Below are 22,955 nucleotides of genomic sequence, written 5' to 3' on the forward strand. Positions count from 1 at the left end.
GCCTTCTACTTACAAAAAGAAGGCACAGCCATTATCTCCCCCTATTGCTAACTTTTACATGGAACATTTTGAGCAACTTGCCTTAGGTTCCTTTCCTTTAAAACCCAAAGTCTGGCTTAGATACGTTGACGATGTTTTCGCGATCTGGTCCCATAGCCGCCAGACATTAGACACCTTATCCACCTAAACAAACAACATAAACGCATACAATTGAAATTGAAAAACACAACATACTTCCGTTTCTGGATATACCTGTCACACATCTTCCCTCTGGCAATTTTTCCTTCACTGTTTACCGGAAACCGACACATATGAGACAATATATACACATATACTCCTACCACCACCCAACACAAAAAATCTAGGTGTCATCAACACGCTAAAAAACAGGGCGCAGACAATCTGTTCCAATGAACAGGCACTAAAAGACGAATTTAAAATTATCTTTAATACTTTCCAAAAAAACGGATACAGCCAAAACACTATTAACAAAATTCTCTACAAAACCTCAATATAAAACAAAGACAAACCAGACTACAGTAAAACTATAACCATTCCCTACATTAAAGGAACATCAGACAAAATAAACAGTACTACGAAAATACAACCCCAAAGCCACCTTTAAACCTCCTGCAAAATTAAAAAGCATGCTCAACTCATCCAAAGACCCACTAGCCCACCCTGGAGTATACCGGATTTATGGTACTTGCACCATACCATATATAGGAGAAACAGGACACACAATCCCTGTCAGAGAAAAAGAACATAAACAACATATTAAATATAATAATTATGGTGAAGCTGGTCTTTCTGATCATGCCCTGAATTCCTTACACAGAGTTGACTGGAAAAGCACTAGCTGTCTACATTGCACTAAAACATGGTATGAACAGAAATTTAAGGGAGCATGTGAGATTATTATCAACCACACCAATCTGAACAATAATGATGGGCTAAAAATCCCAGACATATGGAAGGTATATATTCGACCCATGGAACGTTCCTCACTAAGAACAACTATAAACAGGACTGTAGAAAATCCAGTATCTTAAAAGCAAAAATAAGAATTGTAATACTAAAAATAGGACATCATTGTTTCTGAAAGAATATTTATTCCTGTCATCGTAAATAGAATTTAGCTTGATGTATTTTTTTTTCTCACTAGAGGTCATCTAGTAGAATAACATGTGATCAAATCATTGTTTCTTTAGCTTACAGTTAATAATGTACATCGCTTGCTTGTCTCAGCTTGTCTTGTATATTGATGTATGCTCCAGATGATGATCTTGATGTGAAGATCGAAACATCGGGATAATAAAAAATTTTTTTTAACACAGTTGTAAATTCTATAATTTTTTAAAATAAATCCTATGTATAAGAATTATCTGGGGGAGAGAAAGGGGGGAGCATAGTTGTACGGACTCCCTTTGGTCAGAACGATCTGTAATCAAATCCGCTTAGATGCAAAGAACTTTCATAAGTTTCTCATTGAAAGTGAGTCAGCCAGCCTCATACATAGGCGACAGCATTTTTCCTTTTGAAAGATCAAGTTTTTACTCTCAGAAAACCGGCTTCATGACTTTAGTTGCCTCGGCTATAATTCCAGCCAACTCAGATCACTTCCATTTAAAAAAAAGAAAGAAAGAAAAGCATTTCTGAGTCAGTTTTCTGAGTTAGCCAGCTAACTTCGAAATATTAATTTCTGAGCTAACTCATTATAGAAGTGGAAAGGTTTTCTTCTTCTTCTTCTTCCTAACATGGAATTTAGGCCATGTGGCCTGTTCCAGTCTCATGCCATCTCTTTCTTGGTCTTCCGATTCTTCTTTTTCCACTTATTTTGTATCTGTATAATATTTTTGGTAGTCTGCTGTTGTCCATTCGATTTAAATGTTCTAGCCATTTTTGTTTATACTGTCTTATGTAGTAATTAATTGGTTTTATTTTCAGGGATTGTAGGATTTCCTCATTTGTTTTGTGGTCCCACTTGGTATATCCAGCTGTTTTTCTGAGGAACTTCATTTCTGCTGTTTGAATTCGTTTTTCATCTTTCCTTTTCATGGTCCATGTTTCACTTCCATATAGTAGAACTGGTTTTGACAAGACATTATATAGTCTGATTCTAGTGTGTTTTTGTACCAGGGATGGCTTAAATATATTATTTATTATGCCATTTACTTTGACAAAGTTTGATATTTTAGTGTCTATGTCTTTTTCTTCCTCGTATGATAGATCACATCCCAAGTATCTGAAAGTGTTTACGTGTTCTAGTATTTTATTATCTATCACTATTTTACTTCTTATTGGGTTTTCTCCTTTGAATGCCATTATTTTTGTTTTTTCTTTGGATATTGTCATATTATATTGCTTTGAGATATCATTTAATGATTTTAATGATCTTTGTAAGTCATCTTCTGATGTAGCTAATACTATTTGATCATCTGCAAATAGTAGTGTATCTATCTTCATTTGCAGGGTCATTTGTATACCAAATGGGTGCTGTTTCCAGATTGTTAATATTTCATTTATATACATATTGAAAAGCAGAGATGAGAGGGTACATCCTTGTCATACTCCTCTTGATATATCTTTCCATTCTGAGGGGTGTTCTAATTTAACTGCTATTTTATTTCCTGTATATATTTCTTGAATAGATTGTAAAAGTTGGTTTGGTGTGTTTAAATCGGTTAATATTTTAAACAATTTTTGTCTACTAATTTTGTCAAAGGCTTTTTCATAATCAATAAAGGCCACGTGTGTTTCTTTTTGAAATTCTCTTCTCTTTTCTATTAATAATTTTAAAGTAAAAATTGGATCTATGCAGGATCGGCCTTTTCGGAAACCATTTTGTTCTTCTAGTAATTTGTTTTCTACAATGCTGCTTAGTTTCTCTTTTAATATTCCTGCATATATTTTATATCCTGTATTCAGCAGGCTAATTCCCCTATAATTATTGCAATTGTCTTTCTTTCTTTTTTTATAGATTGGGATAACCAGTGCTTTTTTCCAAGAGTTAGGGGTTTTTCCGGACATCCAAACCATATTAAAAATTTTATAAGTCTTTCATTAAATTTTTCACCTGCATTTTTGTATAGTTCTATATTTATATTGTCTTCTCCTGGTGTTTTCCTATTTTTCATCTTCTTTATTATATTTTTCAGTTCTAACATTGTGATATTTTCTAGTAGGTCATTCTTTGTCTTATAAAATTTTAATTCATTGTTCTCATCTGTCCAGAGATTTTGGAAATAGGTCACCCATTTTTCTAAATCTATTGTTTGTATTTTTATCTTTTCTTTTATTTCTTTATTCATGTATTTTATTACTTTATAGGTTTTGGGTTGTGGCTTAAATAAATCCTTTTCTAGTTCTGGTACGAAATTGTTCCATCTTTCTCTATGTTTTTTCCTTACTTCTCGTTTTGCAATTGCACTATTTTTTTTTATTTTCTATTTCTGCTTCTATTGTTTTGGAATTTAGCCATTTCTGGTAACTGTCCTTTTTGGTTTTTATTATATTTTCTATTTCTTTGTTTCAGTCTCGTAGTCCTCTTTTTGTAATCTATTTGTGCTTTATTCCTAAGGTTTCTGTTGCTGCTTTTGTGAGAATTTGTTTCAAATTTTCCCATTCATCTTCTATGTCACTTGATTCATGTGTGGTTTCTGTTTTTAAGTTTGTGCATTTTTGATATTGTAGTCTAACTTGAGGATCCTGTAATGAATAAATTTTGTAGCTTGGCTGGTAAGAATTTTCAATTCTATGTGTTTTTAGCCACTTTGGTTTAAAACGAATTTTTGCTGATACCATATAATGATCAGAGTTTAATTCAAAGCCTCGATATGCTCTTACGTCTAAAATTAACTCCGCTAATTTAAAATTTATGATAATGTAGTCGATTACTGATTTGTATCCTCTGACTGACCAAGTATCTTTATGTATTTCCTTGTGTTTAAACATTGAATTCATTATTCTCATATTATTATAAATGACAAAATCACGCAATCTGCGACCGTTTTGATTACATGTATCTTTGCCAAATTTACCTATGTTTGTTTTGTATTTTTTGTTTCCTATTCTGGCATTTAAATCTCCTGCTAGCAGTAAATAGTCAGTTTTGTTTGTTTTATCTATGGCATTCTGTAATTCTTTATAAAATATATTACTGTCTTCTTCTTTTCCCTCTTCTGGTGCATATGCACCAATTATTGTTATGTGGCCTTTTAATGTCTTGAGTCTAATTTCTATTAGTCTTTCATTCAGATAGTTGAAATATACAATATTGTTCTTTAGGATTTATGTACCATAATCATTATACCTGCTTTTGCTCTTTCTTCTTTTTTTACCCCACTGTAGATTTGTATATAGTTGTTTCTTTTGTACCTTTTTGTTTTTTCTTTGTTTCTGTTACTATACATATCTTTATGTTAGCTTGGTTTAGTTGTTTATCAAGTTCTTCTTCTTTGTGTGCAATGCTTCTCACATTCCATGTCACAATCTTCATTATGTGTTCCTTTTTCCAATTTCATTTACTGTTTCCTGGGTTGTGGTCTTTTCCCTAACAGTCCATCCGGCTTTTCTTTGCATGAAACTTGAAAGTATTTTGAATTTCCCCAGGGCAGGTTACTAACCTGTCGCTGGGTAAGTCCAGTGGCAAGGCTGCTACCTAAGGATGTGTGCTTTGCATTACCGGATACTAAGGCAGGTGATGTGAAGTCATTATCTTCTTTATACGAGTTTCCCCAGTTCTGTTAATAGTCCAGGTGCAAACTTGTTTGCTTACACTTGGATAAAGGATTAAACCAAGAATATAATTTCTTGGTATCTTTAATTTATAGTATAACCAAGTGGAAAAACTTTCAACCTCTACATATACAGTTGCCTGTTCATGGCTTAAAAACTGATGGGCTGAACTTAAAACTAATTAAATTAAAATTAAAATATAACATCTAAATTTATTTAATACAATTGAGGATAAGAATTTTCCAAACTTTTGAAATAGTGAGACATAGGTTAGATTAAGATTAGATCTATGAAGTAAAGCTTCAGCACTTTCTTTATATAAACGTTCATGTTTACATATAGATCTATGCAGCAGCTTAGTGTTATTCCACTGGATCCTGTGGTTAGCATTTTCAATTCCATGTTGTGCAAGGACAAATTTATGAGGTTTGAGGAGACAGATGTGGTCTTGATGTTCAGATATGTTTATTTATAGATTTTCCTGTTTGTCCATAGTGAGACAAGTTACACAAACATGGTACTTCATATACGCCAGATAGCATACGTAAGTCTTTTGCAGACGGTAGCAAGTTGCAAGTTTGGTTGATGGGTTTATAGGCAACAATGAGTTAAAAAAAAAATATATATATATATATATATATATATGTGGGTGGTCTCTCTGCTCGGTTAGCTTAGTGGCTTTGCACTTCTCAACCATATGCTTGGGGAAGGAGTATCCCAGGTTCGATTCTTGTCAAAGATGTGAGGAACTTGAGGATCTTCCTTGTGCATAGCCAAGTTAGCCAGTCTTGGGCGTGGGCAGTAGAGTTTTTTCCACCAATTTATCTGGCGTTTTTAATCCCGCAGGCAAACAAACTGGCCCCGTGAACATACGCCTCTACAGTCAAAAATATATCCCCCCCCCCCAAGCGGCAGACTAGGTGACAGGTCGGTTGGAAGTGGTACTAACAAGTAGTCGCATCTAAGTAACACGGGGACCCTGCATAGGAAGCAGAAATAACGCGTAGTGAAAGAAGAAGGTAGCAATGGGGGGGGAGGTACATCTGTCATAAGCATTCATGTGAAATTGCAAATCATTCTATCAAGTAGTTTGTTTTATACAGCTGTCTGAAGCAAAAGTGTTGTCTGTATCTCTTGAAATGGATAAAATTGAGTATCATGCGGTTATGAAATTCTATGTAAAAGAAGGTTTAACTGCAAATGAAATTCATTTGAAATTCATAAAAGTTTATGGACACTCTTCTCCTTCGTTTTCAACAATTCAGAAATGAGCTGCCGAGGTTAAACATGTCCATACCATCCTTGAAGATGATCCACGTGAAGGATGTCCAAAAATTGTGAACACCAAAATCATTGATCAGGTGCATGATATTGTATTGGATGACCAGGGAGTCAAAGTGTGTGAAATTGCTGAGACAATAGGCATTTCCAAAGAACATTTACAGCTTTGTGCAAGAGCAAGATGGGTGCTGCACTTGCATGAAAATCTCTGAGCAGTGCTTGGAACTTTTTAACAAGAATAAAACTGATTTTGTGCATCGATTTATTATTATTAACGAGACTTGGATTCACCAGAATCCAAAAGTAGTCAAAAGAGTGGACAGAAGCAGGTTGTTTAGCAGCAAAGAAGACAAAGTCATTGCATTGGTGTTTTGAGATGCTAAAGGCATTTTGTTTATTAATTATCTTGAAAAGGGTAAAACAATAACTGAGGAACATTATTCCGATCTTTTAACAGACTAGATGAAAAAATTCGTGAAAAAAGATCCGGTTTGTAGAAGAAAAAAATCATCTTTCATCAGGACAATGCACCTACCAACAAAGGTGTTTTGGCAATGGGAAAATTAAGGGACCTGCACAATGAATTGTTAGAACATCCACCCTATTCCCCAGATTTGGCTCTCTCTGACTTCTATCTCTTCCCAAAATTAAAAATCTTCCTCTCTGGTCAGTATTTTTCTTCGAATCAAGAGGTGATTACAGCTGTAGAGGGGTATTTTGCAGATCTTACTGAGAACCACTACAGGGACGGGGTAATGGCGCTGGAGCATTGCTGGAATAAATGTACTAGTCTTATCGAAGATCATCATCATCAAATTCCTGCCATGTACTCTCAAGGGGTGTACAGGATATGATAGTACTACATGAAAAATTTACATCATTACTAACTTCCTATCTACAATTTTCCTCCAAATCAGTCTGTTACTTGTCAAGACTCCAACATTATCATATCTTATATTTCTATCATCTAAGGCACTTTGTACCATATCAATCCACCTATATCTTGGTCTTCCTCTGGGTCGTTTTGTTTTGCTAATCTTTTCTCGACCATTCTGTTTACGTGACCATACCACTGGAGATTAGCTCTGCTAACGCATTCCTGGATGCTGACAATGTCAAGTTCTTTCCTAATATCCTCGTTTTTAATATGATATTGCCATTGATGTCATCTGTTCACGCCTCTAATCTTTCTCAGGACTCTTATATCTGCGGTCTGTAGTCTTTGGTCAAGTGTTTTACTTCTGACCCAGCTCTCAGATCCATAAGTTAAAACTGGTTTGAACACTGTCTTGTATACATCTAATTTAGTGTTCCGATCTAAAAATTGTGCCAAAGTAGCTGAAATGATTTACTTGTTCCACAGGTTCTCCATTCACAGCACAGTTGACATTTTCAATGATTCTGCCTATTTTCATTGTCTTTGTCTTTTTATTGCTGACCTTCATACCATATCTATTACAACAGTTATTCAATTTAGTCAGAGAATCTTGCAGACTTGTAGCGGATTTATTTAGAAGTATAACATCGTCTGCATAAATCAAAGAGCTGACATTAACATCTCCAATTTTGATATCATGTTTAATACCACTTTCCTTCATAATGTGATCCATATAGATAATGAATAACAGAGGGGATAATGTACATCCTTGTCTCACACCAGATTTAACATTAAACCATCTTCCTGTACTTCCTTCAATTCTAACTGCTGACTTACAACTCAAACAAAGACTAAGTATTGCTTGATATAATGCCCCATTGACACCATATAACTGTAGCATATTGATTAGCTTCTCTCTTGGCACCTTGTCATATTATTTTTCCAAATTGACAAAACTTAAATAACAGATCTTTGTTATATTCCCATGATTTGTCGTAAAGTGAAGATCTGATCCTGACAGCCTCTATTTGACCTGAATCCAGCTCGTTCTTCACCAAGCTTTCCTTCCACAATTCTTCTCAACCGTTTCTCAAGTATACTTGCATATATCATATCAGTAACACTCAGTTGGGATATACCTCTGTAATTCTCACATTGCTTTATTTCCCTTTTTATATATGGGTACTATGAGAGCTCTACTCCAATCATCGGGAATTCGTCCCTCTGTCCAGGCATTCTGAATTATGCAGTGCAGCCACTGTAAGACTTTTATACCACCATACTTCAGCATTTCTGGTCAAATATCATCTATTCCTGCTGCCTTTCCACATTTCAAGCCTTTGATGGCTTTTCTACTTCAAGTATGGATATGTATTCCTGACTGCATGCTGGTTAGTGTTTTTTATCACTGTGCTGTCATCACTGCTTGTTCCATTTATTTTTCAAAGTAATTACTCCATACTTCAAGGATATCTTTTTCTCCTGTTTTCATGTCACCTTTATCATCTCTAACTCCTTTTACAGCACTCTTTCCTCCAATCCTAAGCTTCTTCAACAACCTCCAGAATATTTTGCCACCTTCTTGATATTTATTTTCTATGTTCTTGCCAAAGTCCTCCCATGACTTTTAGCTAGTTTTATACACCGTTTAGCTTTCTTACATTTGTCTCTGTATTCTCTAAGAGCACAAGCTGACTTATTTGCCAGGAACTTTTGATATGATTTCTTCTTTTCCTTCACTGCCTCTTTAACTTCTCGTGTCCACCATGGAGTTCTAATTTTTCTATCCTTGCAGACAACTTCACTACATGCCTCTCTAGCTGAATCAATCAGGGTTTTCTTCAAGGCTTGCCACTGAAGCTCCAAGGTTTGTTCCTATTCTCAAACTGTTTCATTTTTTCTTCAATAATCGTTGTGTATTTTAGTCTACAGTTCACATCTGAGAGCTGCTCAACTTTTATTCGCTTTAAAACTTTCTTACATGTCATTCTTTTCAATATGAAATTCAGTTTTACCCTGCTCAAGACTAAATAGTGATTACTTCCAATTTCAAATCCTCTGCACATTCTGGTGTCCTGCACAAGGGAGAAAACATCACTATCAACAATAACATAGGCAATGAGACTTTTCTTATTCCTTGCCTTTTCTCTCCATGTGAATTTGTGCACATTTTTATGTTGGAACGTGGTGTTAGTAATGTCCTGAGCAGAAATCCAACCAGTATTTGCCATTATTATTAGCTTTGCTCTTTTCTCCAAATTTTCCCAAAACATTTTTGTATGTCTGACAATCACTTCCTACTCTGCTATTTAGATCCCCAACAAGGACCAACTTTTCCTTTTTCATTGTGTCAGTAGCTTTCTCTAGAGCCTCAAAAAATTCCTCTACTTCTACCTTAGTAGAGCCTTCTGTGGGATCATAGGCACAAATAAGTCTCATTGTCCAATTCCCCATTCTGATATTTGCCCAAATCACTCTACTTGACACTGCCTGCCATTCAAGAAGATGAGCCTCTTATTTTGTGTTGAATACTATGGCTACTCCTTCTTTTCCTTGATTGTCATTGCCTGAATATAACATTTTGTATTTATTGCTCAGCAGTTTTTGTCTTTTTTGTTTCAGTCACCCCTATTATGTCGATCTGGTACTTATCTAATTCCTCTGCTAGCCATTCAGGCTTCTTATGTTGATAGTACCAATCTCTAACTCTGGTGATGTTGAGTTGGGGTGTGTTTTCAGATTTTTTCCAGTAGCTGACTTTTCACTGTTCGCCCTGGTTCCCTGGTGAAAACAACTGGGGCCTTGTTTAACCGGCGACGCTCCAGCTGGCATGAAATTTTGTCATGTTGTATCATCATTTTGTATTTTGGTTTAACCAATCGGAATACAATTTGGTCGGCTAAATCCCAAATTGTCAGCCCATCCTCTTTCGTTCAGTATCCAGGTAGATACCCAACAGGGTGCACCACGAGAAGGTGAGGATTGGACATTAGGTCAGAAGGCCTGGTCGGTTCTCTGCATTCCTTTAACGGCTATGTGGAGGTCTCCTCTCAGTTATACAGCTTTGACCCTTAAGCACCCCCTTATTGAAGATTATGTTGAAAAATAAAAATAATTTTGAAATTATAAATTCAGTTTTTCATTGTTAGACTGAGAACTTTTCAGACCACCCACCTATATATATATTATGTTAAAGATACCAAGCAATTTTATAAGCTAGGGTTTTACCTCACTAAAGATCGAAACCTCTGCCTTTAGTGCATAGCATCATATATCTCTGCAAGGGAATGTGCTTTGCATTAGGGGAAAAATACTAAGCAAAGTGATCGGAGTTTAATCCACCTTTACCACAAGTTGCCTCAGTCTTGCACTACGTTCAAGAGTTGCTTCAGTCTTGTACTACATGCAGGCGCAAACTTGACTTACTTGTCTGTTTGCTTACTTGGGCTAAAAAGGATTAAAACCTAGCTTATAAAATTGCTTGGTATCTTTAACATAGTATATATATCCAAGGTAAAAAACTTTCTACATATATATATATATATATATATTTTTTTTTTTTTTTTTTCATGATTTTTGCGATGCTTTCAGAGATACCTTTAATATATAGTATAGGAATCTTCTAGGCTTCTTCTTCTTGTCTGGATCAATTTATAGTTGAGTGGTTTTTTTTTTTTTGGTTTTTTGTGTGTGTGTGTGTGTGTGTGTGTGTGTGTGTGTGTGTGTGTGTGTGTGTGTGTGTGTGTGTGTGTGTTATAATTGGATTACAGGTATCCCTTGCTTAATGCCATTTTGCTTAACATGGCATTTGATTAACGTGCCAGAATTCATTGCGGCAATCCCTTGATATACGCTGCAAGAAATTGATTAACGCACCTTTAAATTTACCACAATCAAAAACATGCACACCTCATGGTGTGATCATGATGACGTCATTCCTCTCACGCAGCCATGCTCCCAGAGCCTGAGTGCCAGCCAGCTACTTCGCTGCCAGCATTAAGAGTGGGTGTATTACATGCTCCAGATGTTCTCCTGTACATATTTACAAATTACGTTCTTCGTAAATTTTACGGCCCATTGATCATGTCGCAGAATAAGAACAATCCCACAACTGGTCATTAAGTGAACAAAAGAAGAGGAAAGTAATTACCTTAGATACAAAACTTTATATAATTAAAACATTTAAATGTGGTGAAAGTAAAAGTAAGATGGAAGTGAATTTGGTTTTAACGAGTCTACAACATGGAGTATTTTATCCAAAGTATCCTGATGAGTATTGCAAGCAAGTTAATATTGCATCTACATCTGCAAGTATGGCAATGTACACATAACCGGAGTGCTATAATGGTTGAAATGGAAGATCTGTTGATTATTTTGCTGGAAGACTGCAATCAAAAGAGAATTCCAATTAGTGTCTATAATATCACAGCCAAAGCTCTAACCTGCTTTCAAGACTTAAAGAGACTAAATATAAAGAAGGCAATTCAAAATTCGCAGCTAGCAAAGGCTGGCTTGAAAATTTTAAATCTAGGTCTGATATAAAGAATGTGAAAATAACAGGTAAAGCTGCAAATGCCGATGAAGATGCTGCATCCACATTTCCTGCAGAAAATTATTACGATTACTGCTAAACTTTCAATGTAGATGAAACTGGCCTCTATTGGAAAAAATGCCATTTAGAACTTTTATATCAAAAAAGAAGCAGTGCAGCCTAGCTATAAAGTATCAAAAGATCGCTTAACTGTTATGCTTGGAGGGAATGCTAATTGAGATTTTAAATTGAAGCCGCTGAGGACTTTAAAACAAGCACTTTAAAAGGATGTAACAAGAACTCTTTACCTGTAATATGGCGGGCTTCGAATAGACTTTGGGTTACCCAAAGTCTATTCGAAGATTGGTTTTAAGTCTTATTTTTTCCTGGCAGTTGAAGCTTATTGCAAGAGAAATAACTTAGCTTTCAAAGCTCTTTTGCTTTTAGATAACACACCTGGTCATCTAAATTCTCTTAATGATCTGTGTGAGAATGTGAAAGTTTTATTTTTCCCACCAAATATGACATCATTGCTACAACCTATGGAAATGAGCATCATTACAAATTTCAAAGCCTATTTTCTTAAAAAGACATCCTCAAAGTCAGTAGAAACAACAACGGGAGAAAATGCGATTATGCTCCAAGAATTTTGGAAAAAATTTAACATTAAACACGCAATTGAAAACATTCATGACCTGTGGGAGCAAGTGTCTTCTAACTGCATGAAAGCTGTTTGGAAAAACCTTTTACCAGAATGGTTGGATTTTGAAAACAACCTAATGACTTAGGTTGTTTTGAAAATCCTGTGAACATCATGGTCGAAGAAATCCTTGCAATTGGTGAAGACCTTGGTTTTGATGATGTTGATGCAGCAGATGCTAAATAATTATTGGATTCAAATTCAAAAGATTTCAGTGACAATGATCTTCTTGAAATTGAGCAATGTACATATGAAGATAACGAACAAATGGAATGTGAAGATGAGGTTCCAAAGGAGATAACGGTCAAAGAACTGGATGGAATATTTCGCAGTTTAGAATCGCTGAAGCATCAAGTAATGGATATGGATCCAGATGTTAATTGAAGAATGCTTGTTTGCCGAGGTCTGGAGAGTAATTTTGCTTGTTATCGTAGAATTTATGATCTTTCCTAAAAGAGTACCTCATAAAACGAATTATTAATACAATAATTGATTGTGGGCAAATTGTACTTTTTACCATTGATTATTGTATTTGATTTATGCGATTTTGATATACGAAACCATCGATAGATTAATTAAGTGCATTAATTGAGGGATACCTATATATCCATTTAGTAAAGCTGTTTCTTTGACAATTTCCAATTCTTGTTTTAGAGATTCTTTCGAAGAACAAATCTTGTGTGGCCTGGATACTAAAGATTTTATGATACCATATTTATGAAATGGATAGTGAGCTGATGTATTGTGGATATATAATGATCTGAAAAAGTTGGTTTTCAGTAAACAGAAGTGGAAATGGATCCATATTGTTTACGTTGGATGCGTACATCAAGAATGGAAATACCATTTGATGATTCTTTTTTTAGCGTGAACTTGATATGAAAATGTAGTGTGTTGATTTTTTAAAGAAATGTGTATAATTCTGGTTCTTCTGGCTCCAAACTGCAAAAATGTAATCAACGTACCACAGTCAAATTGTTGGATTTGGGTTGAGAGTGAAAATTGTTTCTTCTAGTTATTCAAGAAAAAAAAAAGTTGGCTAGATTAGGTGATAAGGGTGAGCCCATTGCTGTTCCTTCTTCTTGTTTATATATTTTATCTTTCCATGTGAAGTAGCTTGATGTGATTACAAATTTGAATGATTCCACTATGTTCAATGAAAATTTTGGGGTTGATGGATGGATCGATTTCCACTTCTGTCTACTGAAAACCAACTTTTTTCAGATCATTATATATATCCACAATACATCAGCTCACTATCCATTTCATAAATATGGCATCATAAAATCTTGAGCATCCATGGCTTTTATTTCGAAGAACAAGATTTGTTCTTTGAAAGAATCTCTAAAACAGGAATTGGAAATTGTCAAAGAAACAGCTTTACTAAATGGATATAATCCAATAATAACACAAAAAATAATCAACCACTCTCCTATAAATTGACCCAGACAAGAAGAAGCCCACAGGATTCCTATACTATATATTAAAGGCATCTCTGAAAGCATCGCAAAAATTATGAAAAAAAAAAAAATATATATATATATATATATATATATATATTCATTTTTAATATTAACTAACTTAAAACCCGAGAATTATAACAAAATGAGATTTATTTGAAAACGCAACATGTTTCATTGAGATTGATTTCATCAGGCGTTAAGAACATACAAAGATATTAAGAGACACTGAAAATAACATTGAGACACTCTAAAGCTATACAATTATAAAGTTATAATATTCGACTGTGAATTAAAGTTATTATGAAATTGAGCTATAGTCCATGTTAAAGTTCTATTGTTGTACACTTGTGCGTGCGTGGAACCACGCGATCTCCAGTATCTGATAGTAGAGCTGAAAGAGTCAGGCAAATTATAGCTGAGATTATTGTTCATATGGAGTGGGTCCAAGGTGATTTCTTTTGACTCCACAATGCGGCGTTCCACCTCATCATGGCAAATGTGTAGGTTTGAAGTTGATGTCCAATTTATCTCATACAAGAATTTCTAGTAGTAGTCATCATATATATATATATATGTGTGTGTGTGTATATTTTTTTAACTCATTGTTAGAATTTCTATAGTCACTTTGTGAGAGAGATTAGTGAAGAGAGAGACGTGTCAAAGCTTACTAATGTGTCTGTATCTGCCAGTTTAATGTATTTGATTCTTGTATGAAATTCTATTGAATTTTTTATTGAAGAAACTGAGTGGCCAGTGAGGGGAATGGAGAAGGTTAGACAGAAATCTTGATATTTTATTATTATTATTATTACCCAAGACCTAATGGAGTCAAAGACTCATCTGGGAGGTCCTTTTATCACACACACATCTCATCATACCGTGTCTTAAACACACACAAACTCCTTGCAGACACCACAATCTCTGGCAAGGCATTCCAATCATTCACAACTCTGCACGAAAAAAACCTGCCTCTCACTTCCCTACTCACACCCTCTTTATACAGTTTCCAGGGATGACCTCTGGTTCTCCCCTGATCTCCCACTATTCTCTGTAGAACTTCTCCACCATTGATCTTATAACAACCCCTTACTAACCACCAGACTCTGCAAATTACATCTTCTCAATCTTTCCTCATACTCAACATTCCAGAGGTCAAAAACTACCTTAGTCAGTCTCCTTTGGACCCTTTCCAACATCTCTTCATCCCTCTAAAAACCCGGTGACCAAATCTGGGCACAATAGTCCATGTGTGGCCTAATCAAAGCCTTATACAATGGAACAAGAATCACCCTACTTCTACACATCAGTGTCCTCCGCATCATTCCCAGAAGTCTTTGTGTTGTCCTCACAATTTTGGCGATGTGTCCCCTAAATTTTAGATCCTTATCCACTATCACCCCCCAGATCTCTTATTTCCTCTACCTCCAACAATATATTCTCACCAAGCATAAATTCTGCATCCCATCTTTGTTTTCCAAATTTTAAAACCTTACATTTTGCAACATTGAACTCACATCCCCATTTGCTTGCCCAATCACTCAATTTATTCAGATCTTCTTGCAAGGCCATAACATCTTCACTACTCTTTATGGTTCGTCCCAACTTTGCATCATCTGCAAACAACTGAATATCGCCATCCATGGGACTGCCTGTAGAATCCACAACGGGTCTATGTGGACAGTTACTTTTATGTAATTTTGATGAACTATATATTCTAGTAGGTCTTGCATGGTATATTTTGAGCCTTTTGATGGTTTCTTGATCTATGGATGTTATCTTTATTAAGCTGAGAGTATATGTGTTGTGATCACAAAGTGGTAAATTCATTTTCCGTTCATATGATTTAGCATTTAAGACTACAGTTGTATTACCTTTGTCAGCTTTGGTGATAACTATGCTTTTATTTCATTTGATGGAATTTAGAACTGTTAATTCTGATGGTGGAATATTCAATTCTGATGGTTGGTATCATAGATCACTTTAGCTATCTCAAAACATAGTCTGTTAACTTCAATACTAGACAGATAACTGGTGTTTTTTATGTTGTGTATGAAATCTAGATAGGGAATACATGGTCACCTGGTTTTCAGTGTGACGTGGAAACATTGGAGAGGGTCCAGAGACAAGTGACTAAGACAATATCAGGACTTTGGAATGCTGGCTATGGAGAGAGGGAAGAAATGTGGATTACAGAGTTTGGTGGACAATCATAACTTGGTAGTTCCACTTTACCCCTTTTTTGACAGAGAATTCTACATGTTTAGCAAAATCCTAAGACAAGATCATCTTTACTTTCCCTAGTCAGAAACAGTGGTTGCTTCTTTGGTTACAGCACTTTCAAACCACAATTTAAACCCCTTCTCATCATATTCCACGTAATTATTCGTTAGTAACTGTATAAATTCCATTTTCATCATGTGCACCCTTTCCTCCCTCTAGTCTATATTCCAATAGACTAATTACCAATAAATAATTGTTCAGCCTGCTCTCATTGTCTACTAATCTGCTGAAGCATGGCATCCACATCTTTCTCTGTACTCCCTGATCTATAGCAGCCAACAATATATTTTGTACTGTTTGCCTTGCACTGATAGCCTTAAACATTTTGTCTCTCTCAGTCTTAAAATTCTGCTTAACTTGTATATTAACATATGTTATGAATAAACATGAAACCCAAGTCATTATTAAAACAGGCTAGTGAGTTTATATTTTAAATAATGATGAAATACAAGGAGATATACTCTGATATAGCTTCACAATCTGATTCTGACGTGAAAGTAATCCATCTCTGTATAATTTAAAAAAAAAAAGTTCTTATTTAACTCTAACCTTAAAAGTTGTAGATAGAAAAAAAATAAATGGGGCATGCAGAATCTTGTGATGGTTTGGTATAATTAAAAATGGTTCAGAAACTGATAATTCTTAATATCATTTATTCCTTAATTGTGAAATTTTTATTAAAAGAATTTAATAAATGAATTTTATATCCGCTTTCTGAAATTTTTTCTCAAACTTTTTTCAGATATTTCCTAGTGGTTGGGTAATAGAAATACTTCCAGAAAAGCGAACACGCTGTTTAGTCACATATTTAATACAGGTTAGTAATGTTTATAATTTTTTTTATAAAACACTACCTTTAAGATATGGCTGCATAAATTGTTCCTTTGTAGTGAACAAAGTCTTTACTTTAAATCTCATACCCTACTCTAAGTTTATTTAATTTTGAAATGTAATTTAGTTTAGAATCTATTTTTGAGCATGATAAAACTGAATATCGTATTGTTCAAAAGTTTAAAAATGAGAGCTTTCAGATGAGAACTGTAGACTCACATATAGAAATATTATTCAAGAAAAATGAAAGTTTGAGTATGATTATCTTCTACAATTTTTCTTAGCCTTTTCTGAAGTGTGCTTACATAACGAAGTAACAATGGTGAGAGGTGTGTGTAGCAGAGTGCAGTAGAGTGCCCTCCCATGATGGGTCCTTGGAGGTGTCACATAATAATAATAAATCTTACCAGAAATGCTCATATAAGGGAAATTCCTCTGTAATTCTCACATTTCATTCTGTTTCCCTTTTTATAGATGGGTACTTTGAGAACTCTTTTCTAATCAACTGGAATTTGATCCCCTGACCAGCCCTTCTGAATTGCACAATGTAGGCACTATAAAACTTTTAAACCTCTATATTTGAGCATGTTTGGTCAAATATCATCTGCTCCAGCTGCCTTTCCATATTTCAGGTTTTTGATAACTTTTTCTGCTTCAAGTGTTGATATGTATTCGTGTTGAGTTTTATAATTCCTTTTATAGTACTTTTTCTACAATTTATTTTCAGTACTCTTACCCTAGTCTTTCTATGACTTATTTAGCTACTTTTACACATTGCTTTGCTTCTTACATTTTTCTCTGTATTCTCTCAGAGCACATTCTGACTTACATGAAACAGTTTTAGCAGCTTGTCCCTGAAATTTTAGGTTTTTATCCACCATCATCCCAGATTCCTCACCTCCTCCACTTCCTATAATATATATACCCATCTTCTGCATGCTCATAATCCCATCTTTGTTTCCCTGGTTTGAAAAACCACTGTGCAGTGTTTGAACTTCCAATCAACTTACTTGCCCATTCATTGAGTTCTGTTCAATCCTCTTGCAAAACTACCTCTGCATACAACTTCACATCACCATTCAAACCTTTCTCAGTATCATTAACATGCAAGTTAAACAGGCAATGTCCCCATAATAGAGACTGTTTAAGCATGCCACTTGTGTCTTTCCTCTTTTGGAATATTGCTCTCCATACAAACTGCTGATACTTATCAGGCAACTAGTCTCCAATCCAGTGCACTAATCTACAGGATAGCCATAAAGTCTGGAAACATAGATAATATTTTTTTTTTATAGATTGAAGAAGTCTTTGATGAAAGACAACCACACCAAGCTGATTCTGCCGAGTGGACATGAGGGCCAGTCATATCAGTGAATAATAGAGCACTCAGTGCATGTCATCCCAGAAGAGGTGTCATCTCTCATAGCACAGGTGTAAATCTGGTTCAAAAATTTAAGGGCATAGGCAGTGTGTTGGACAAACTGTATTGTGGATGACCATTTCTGACAAGGTAAATGAATAGTCATAGCAAAGGTAATAGCCAGCCTGAAGAAGTCAACTCACTGAACATCCATGGAACTGAGAGTGTCTCAGAGTACCATCTTTTATATTCTCGAGATGCATGCCTTTCACCCATACAAGATGCAAATCTTGCAGAGCTTATCCAAGGATGATCCTGACTGTCATTTGGAAATGTGTGCATGGTTCTCAGATCTCCTTGATAATAACACCTGCTTGACTATTCAGCAACAAAGCTACTTTTATGTGAATGGCGAGGTGAACAAACAGAACATGCAGTATTGGTTACAAAGCTTTCCACTGGCAATGGTATGGCCTGTGGAAGTATGTCTTGGAACCATTTCTTTGAAGGTACATAGCTAAAGGTTTAGATGTCATTTGTTATTCATAATAATGCTTAACGGTATAATTAACAATAAAAGGAAAAAAATACTTTTTTGGAAATTAAGTGGATATTGAAACCCACATTATTTCTTAGCTGAATAAGAAACTCAAAGATAGGAAATCTAATCTAAGCGTTTCATGCCAATATAGAAAACTATAAAAGTTCGGCGAGTCCAAGCGTAAGCCAACACCTGATGCATTGCCCTAGTATTGCACCAAGCGTAAGCCAACACCTGGTGCAATACTAGGGCAAATCGCAGTAAAGATGGAGTAAGCTCCCACTGTCCTTAGTATTTTCCCGTAATGTAAAACACAACTCCTAGGAGATGTATGCTGTTCTACATTATGAGAGAAGGTCACTACCCAGACTGGTTTCAACATTTTTTGAGGTTTCATCAGTGAGTAGGTAGACCTAGATATAAATACCAAGGTTACAGTAGTGCGGAGCTTATTTCTTTACTGTATGAGTTTCCAAAAGGTGCACTACTACAATTACTGAGGATAGAGCCAACTGGCTTCACTTCGACGAAGTAAAATTATTTAAATTAAGTGGATATTGAAACCCACGTTATTTCTTAGCCGAATAAGAACTGCATACATCTCCTAGGAGTTGTGTTTTACATTATGGGAAAATACTAAGGACAGTGATCAGGGCTTACTCCTCCTTTATTACGAGTTGCCCTAGTATTGCACCAGGTGTTGGCTTATGCTTGGACTCGCCGAACTTTTATAGTATATTCGGCATGAACCTCTTTAGATTTCCTATCTTTGAGTTTCTCATTCGGCTAAGAAATAATGTGGGTTTCAATATCCATTTAATTTAAATCATTTTACTTTGCCGAAGCCTATTGGCTCTATTCTCAGTAATGGTATTAGTGCACCTTTTGGAAACTCGTACAGTAAAGAAATAAGCTCCGCACTACTGTTACCTTGGTATTTACATCTAGGTCTATCTATTCACTGGTGAGACCTCAAAAAAGGTTGAAACCAGTCTGGGTAGTGACCTCTCATAATGTAGAACAGCATACGTCTCCTAGGAGTTGTATTTTACATTATGGGAAAACACTAAGGACAGTGATCTGGGCTTACTCCACCTTTACTACGAGTCGCCCTAGTATTGCACCAGGTGTTGGCTTATGCTTGAACTCGCCAAACTTTTATAGTTTTCTATATTCGCCATGAAACTCTTAGATTAGATTTCCTATCTTTGAGTTTCTTATTTGGCTAAGAAATAATGTGGGTTTCAATATCCGCTTAATTTAAATCATTTTACTTCGTCGAAGTGAAGCCTGTTGGCACTATTCTCAGTAATTGAGAAAAAATACAATTATTAAACTCACTAATATTTTACTGGTTTTCTACACAGCACTAAACTAAGTAATTGTAGAAAGAATTTAATTTGTAACTGACACCTAATGTCCTTACATGGTGCTCTCTATGGATCAAATAACTACAAAGTTAATTTAGAGAAGCTTGACTATTAGGTCTTACAATGATAGTCTCCCAGATCTTTTGGGAGACTATCATTAATGTAACCATATTTGTACATTAATTTACCAAATTTTGGTAAATTAATGTAACCATATTTGTTGATGTTGGGAGAGTGCTTCATCACTAATGCTGATCCTGTGTGGAATATCCAGGTCTGCCAATCTTGACTTGCCATAAGGATGATCTCAGATGTAGATGCTAACTGATCTACCAGACTGTCCAAAGTAGGCTAAACTTCAGGCACAAGGAGCTTTATGCACTCCAGGAAGTTCAAGAGATGTAGTTGATCTTTAGGAGAAGTATGAAACAAGCTAGCTGAATAAAAGGTTTGAAAGTGGCATGGAAATCATATTTACAGAGAACTTTGCCTATTTTTCACTAATGTACCTTTAGCATATGGAATGGCAATGGTTTTGCTACGATCCTGTGTTGCATGTAGGAGAGATGGGGATTGCATGTAATATTTTATCTATTTTATATGGGCTCTAACCATTTTAAAAGTGTTGCAAAGATCCCTGAGCTTAGTTTCAAGGGCTATGTCATTTGAACAAATAGCCCTGGCTTGGTGAGTAAGTGTTTTGAGGACGCCATACTTGCTAAATACCTACCAGTTGGGGTTTTCTATAGATGGAGAAGGATAATGAATCATTAGTCAGTTTGTGTGACTAGTGTATCTAACAAAGGGGAGACCTTTATCTGTGACCATTTAGTATGCATAATAAATGGTCACAGTTTAATGTGCTGTGCAAAATTAAACTGTGACTTTTTCTATGGTGAGATTTTAGGATGTTGGCTGTTAAGATGTGCCAAAAATGTATAATGTGTCTGGACCTTGAGACTAAACAGCAAACACATCATCAACATAGCACAGCCAAACTGTTGGTTTTAGTGTGGCTGTGTTGAATGCATGGTTTTCAAAAACTTCCATGTAGAATTTTTCTTGGGGAGGGTTTATATATTTTTCCTTTCTATTGGAAATAACCTGCAATGTATGGTGAATCTGAATAATTCAGTTATGTAAGGGGATGCTTAATAAGGTCAGTGGCCTTAGGTAAAGATATATTAGTGAAAAGTGAAGTAATACCTCACTTTTTAATAAATGTATTTTTTTCCTCTTTGAAAGTGACATAACTGGTGAGATGTATTTAACCATGTTAAGTGAACATTTAATACTTGCACCCCATTACATCAGAGTGGCAAAGGACTAGTTGGATAATTTCCAAATATCCAAAACAAACTGGATTGGACAACATGGTCGTGCAGAGTGGGCTGAACACTCGCCAGATGTAAATCCCCTTGATTACTTCTAGTGATATGCTAAAGGTGCAGGTTTATTCAGTGAAAATCAGACACACAAATCATTTGAAGTAATGCATCACAAAAGCATGTTCAAGGAATGATTGAAACGCTGCATTAATGAACCATGGTCATTGCAATTTTGCACAGCGCATTAAACTGTGACCATTTATTATATATATTCACCTATGTTTCCATACTTTATGGCTACCCTGTACCATCCAATCCTATCTGTTCCAATTTAATTACCAATTTATCACGTGCAGAGTATCAAGGGACTTTGCAAAATTGAAATATGTCACTCTGTGTGAACATTTCTTGTCCAACATATTTGTCACCTTCTTATAATGAGTAACTAGATTGCTAAAAGATGATCTTCCTTTAGACTCGTGTTGTCCATCAAACAGAGTGCTGATGTAGTGAACCCAATTCTGAATCTTGGTCCTTGCTAACCTCTTACACTGTGACCTAACCTAACCTGACCACAACTCCAGACACACAGATTGGCCTATATTGCAAAGCCTTTCATAATAATGTTTCACAGTACAAACAATACCAAGAGAGAGGAAAATACACATTTATTAAACTTACTGATGTTTCACTGGTTTTCTGCCCAGCATCATCAGAGCACAATTATAACTGACAGGCACACAGCACTGAACTAAGTAACTGTAGAAAACAATTTAAATTATACTGAAAACAGAACTAATGTCCTTACATGGGGGTCCTCTATAGGCCATATAACCATAGTGTATTTAGTGAAGTCGGGCCATCAGGTCTTAAAATGACAGCCTCCCAGATCTTTGATAAATTAATGCGATTATACTACATTGTTGCATGCAACCATACATAATTAAATCCATTGGAATGCATCCTGGTGTTGTTTATACCATGTGAAACATTATGAATAATCAACAACGCCTTTCTATATAAATTCAAACCAGTGAAACATCAGTAAGTTTAATAAATGTGTATTTTGCCCTCTTTTCACTCCTTTGAAACTTAGCTTAACATAAGACTTAATTAAAAAAAAGTAAGTCAAAGCTATTGTTATCTCCCTTGAATATTCCCTCAAAACACACGGTGATATGTCAAGAGGATGATGGTATTTTAAAGAGGGTACAGAAAAGGTTCACTAAGTTGACATCGAGTGTATAAAATGTGGGGTATGAGATATGAGAATAGATTGAGAGAATGCAACATTCAGATCCATGTGAATAGAAGGAGAGGAAAGGGGATATGATTGAGATGTATAAGTAGTTGAGAGGTTGTTACCAGATTAATGTGGAGGAGATTTTTCACATAATAGAGATGAGGTTAGAACAAGAGGCCATCCATGGAGGGTATGAGCAAAGGAATGAAGAGCAAGTTCTTTGGATGAAGAGTGGTTGGTGAATGGAGTGTATTACCTGAAAGTATGGTGAGTTAAACTGTGAATGGGTTTGACACAGTTTGAGGATTTTTTTTTTTCATAAGAGTGAATCTTCTGCAATGAGTCTTTTGACTCCATGGAGGTGATGTTAAATATAATAACATAATCAAGCCCTACAGCCTTATTAACATGAA

General features: G+C 35.4%; 1 protein-coding gene across 3 annotated transcripts in view; it reads left to right on the plus strand.

Annotated features, from left to right (window-relative positions):
* LOC150102142 (uncharacterized) overlaps positions 1–22,955 on the plus strand; it is a 385,716-nt gene that overhangs the window by 356,845 nt on the left and 5,916 nt on the right. For all 3 annotated transcript variants that reach the window (XM_090399664.1, XM_090399665.1, XM_090399666.1), the window contains exon 14: positions 16,612–16,686. In XM_090399664.1, the coding sequence (XP_090255790.1) occupies positions 16,612–16,686 (75 nt within the window). The remainder of the gene's footprint in view (positions 1–16,611; positions 16,687–22,955) is intronic.

Source organism: Typopeltis vanoorti, chromosome 10, assembly GCF_054136105.1.
Source record: "Typopeltis vanoorti isolate ZY-2024b chromosome 10, IOZ_Tvanoo_1.0, whole genome shotgun sequence".
Taxonomy (NCBI): domain Eukaryota; kingdom Metazoa; phylum Arthropoda; class Arachnida; order Uropygi; family Thelyphonidae; genus Typopeltis; species Typopeltis vanoorti.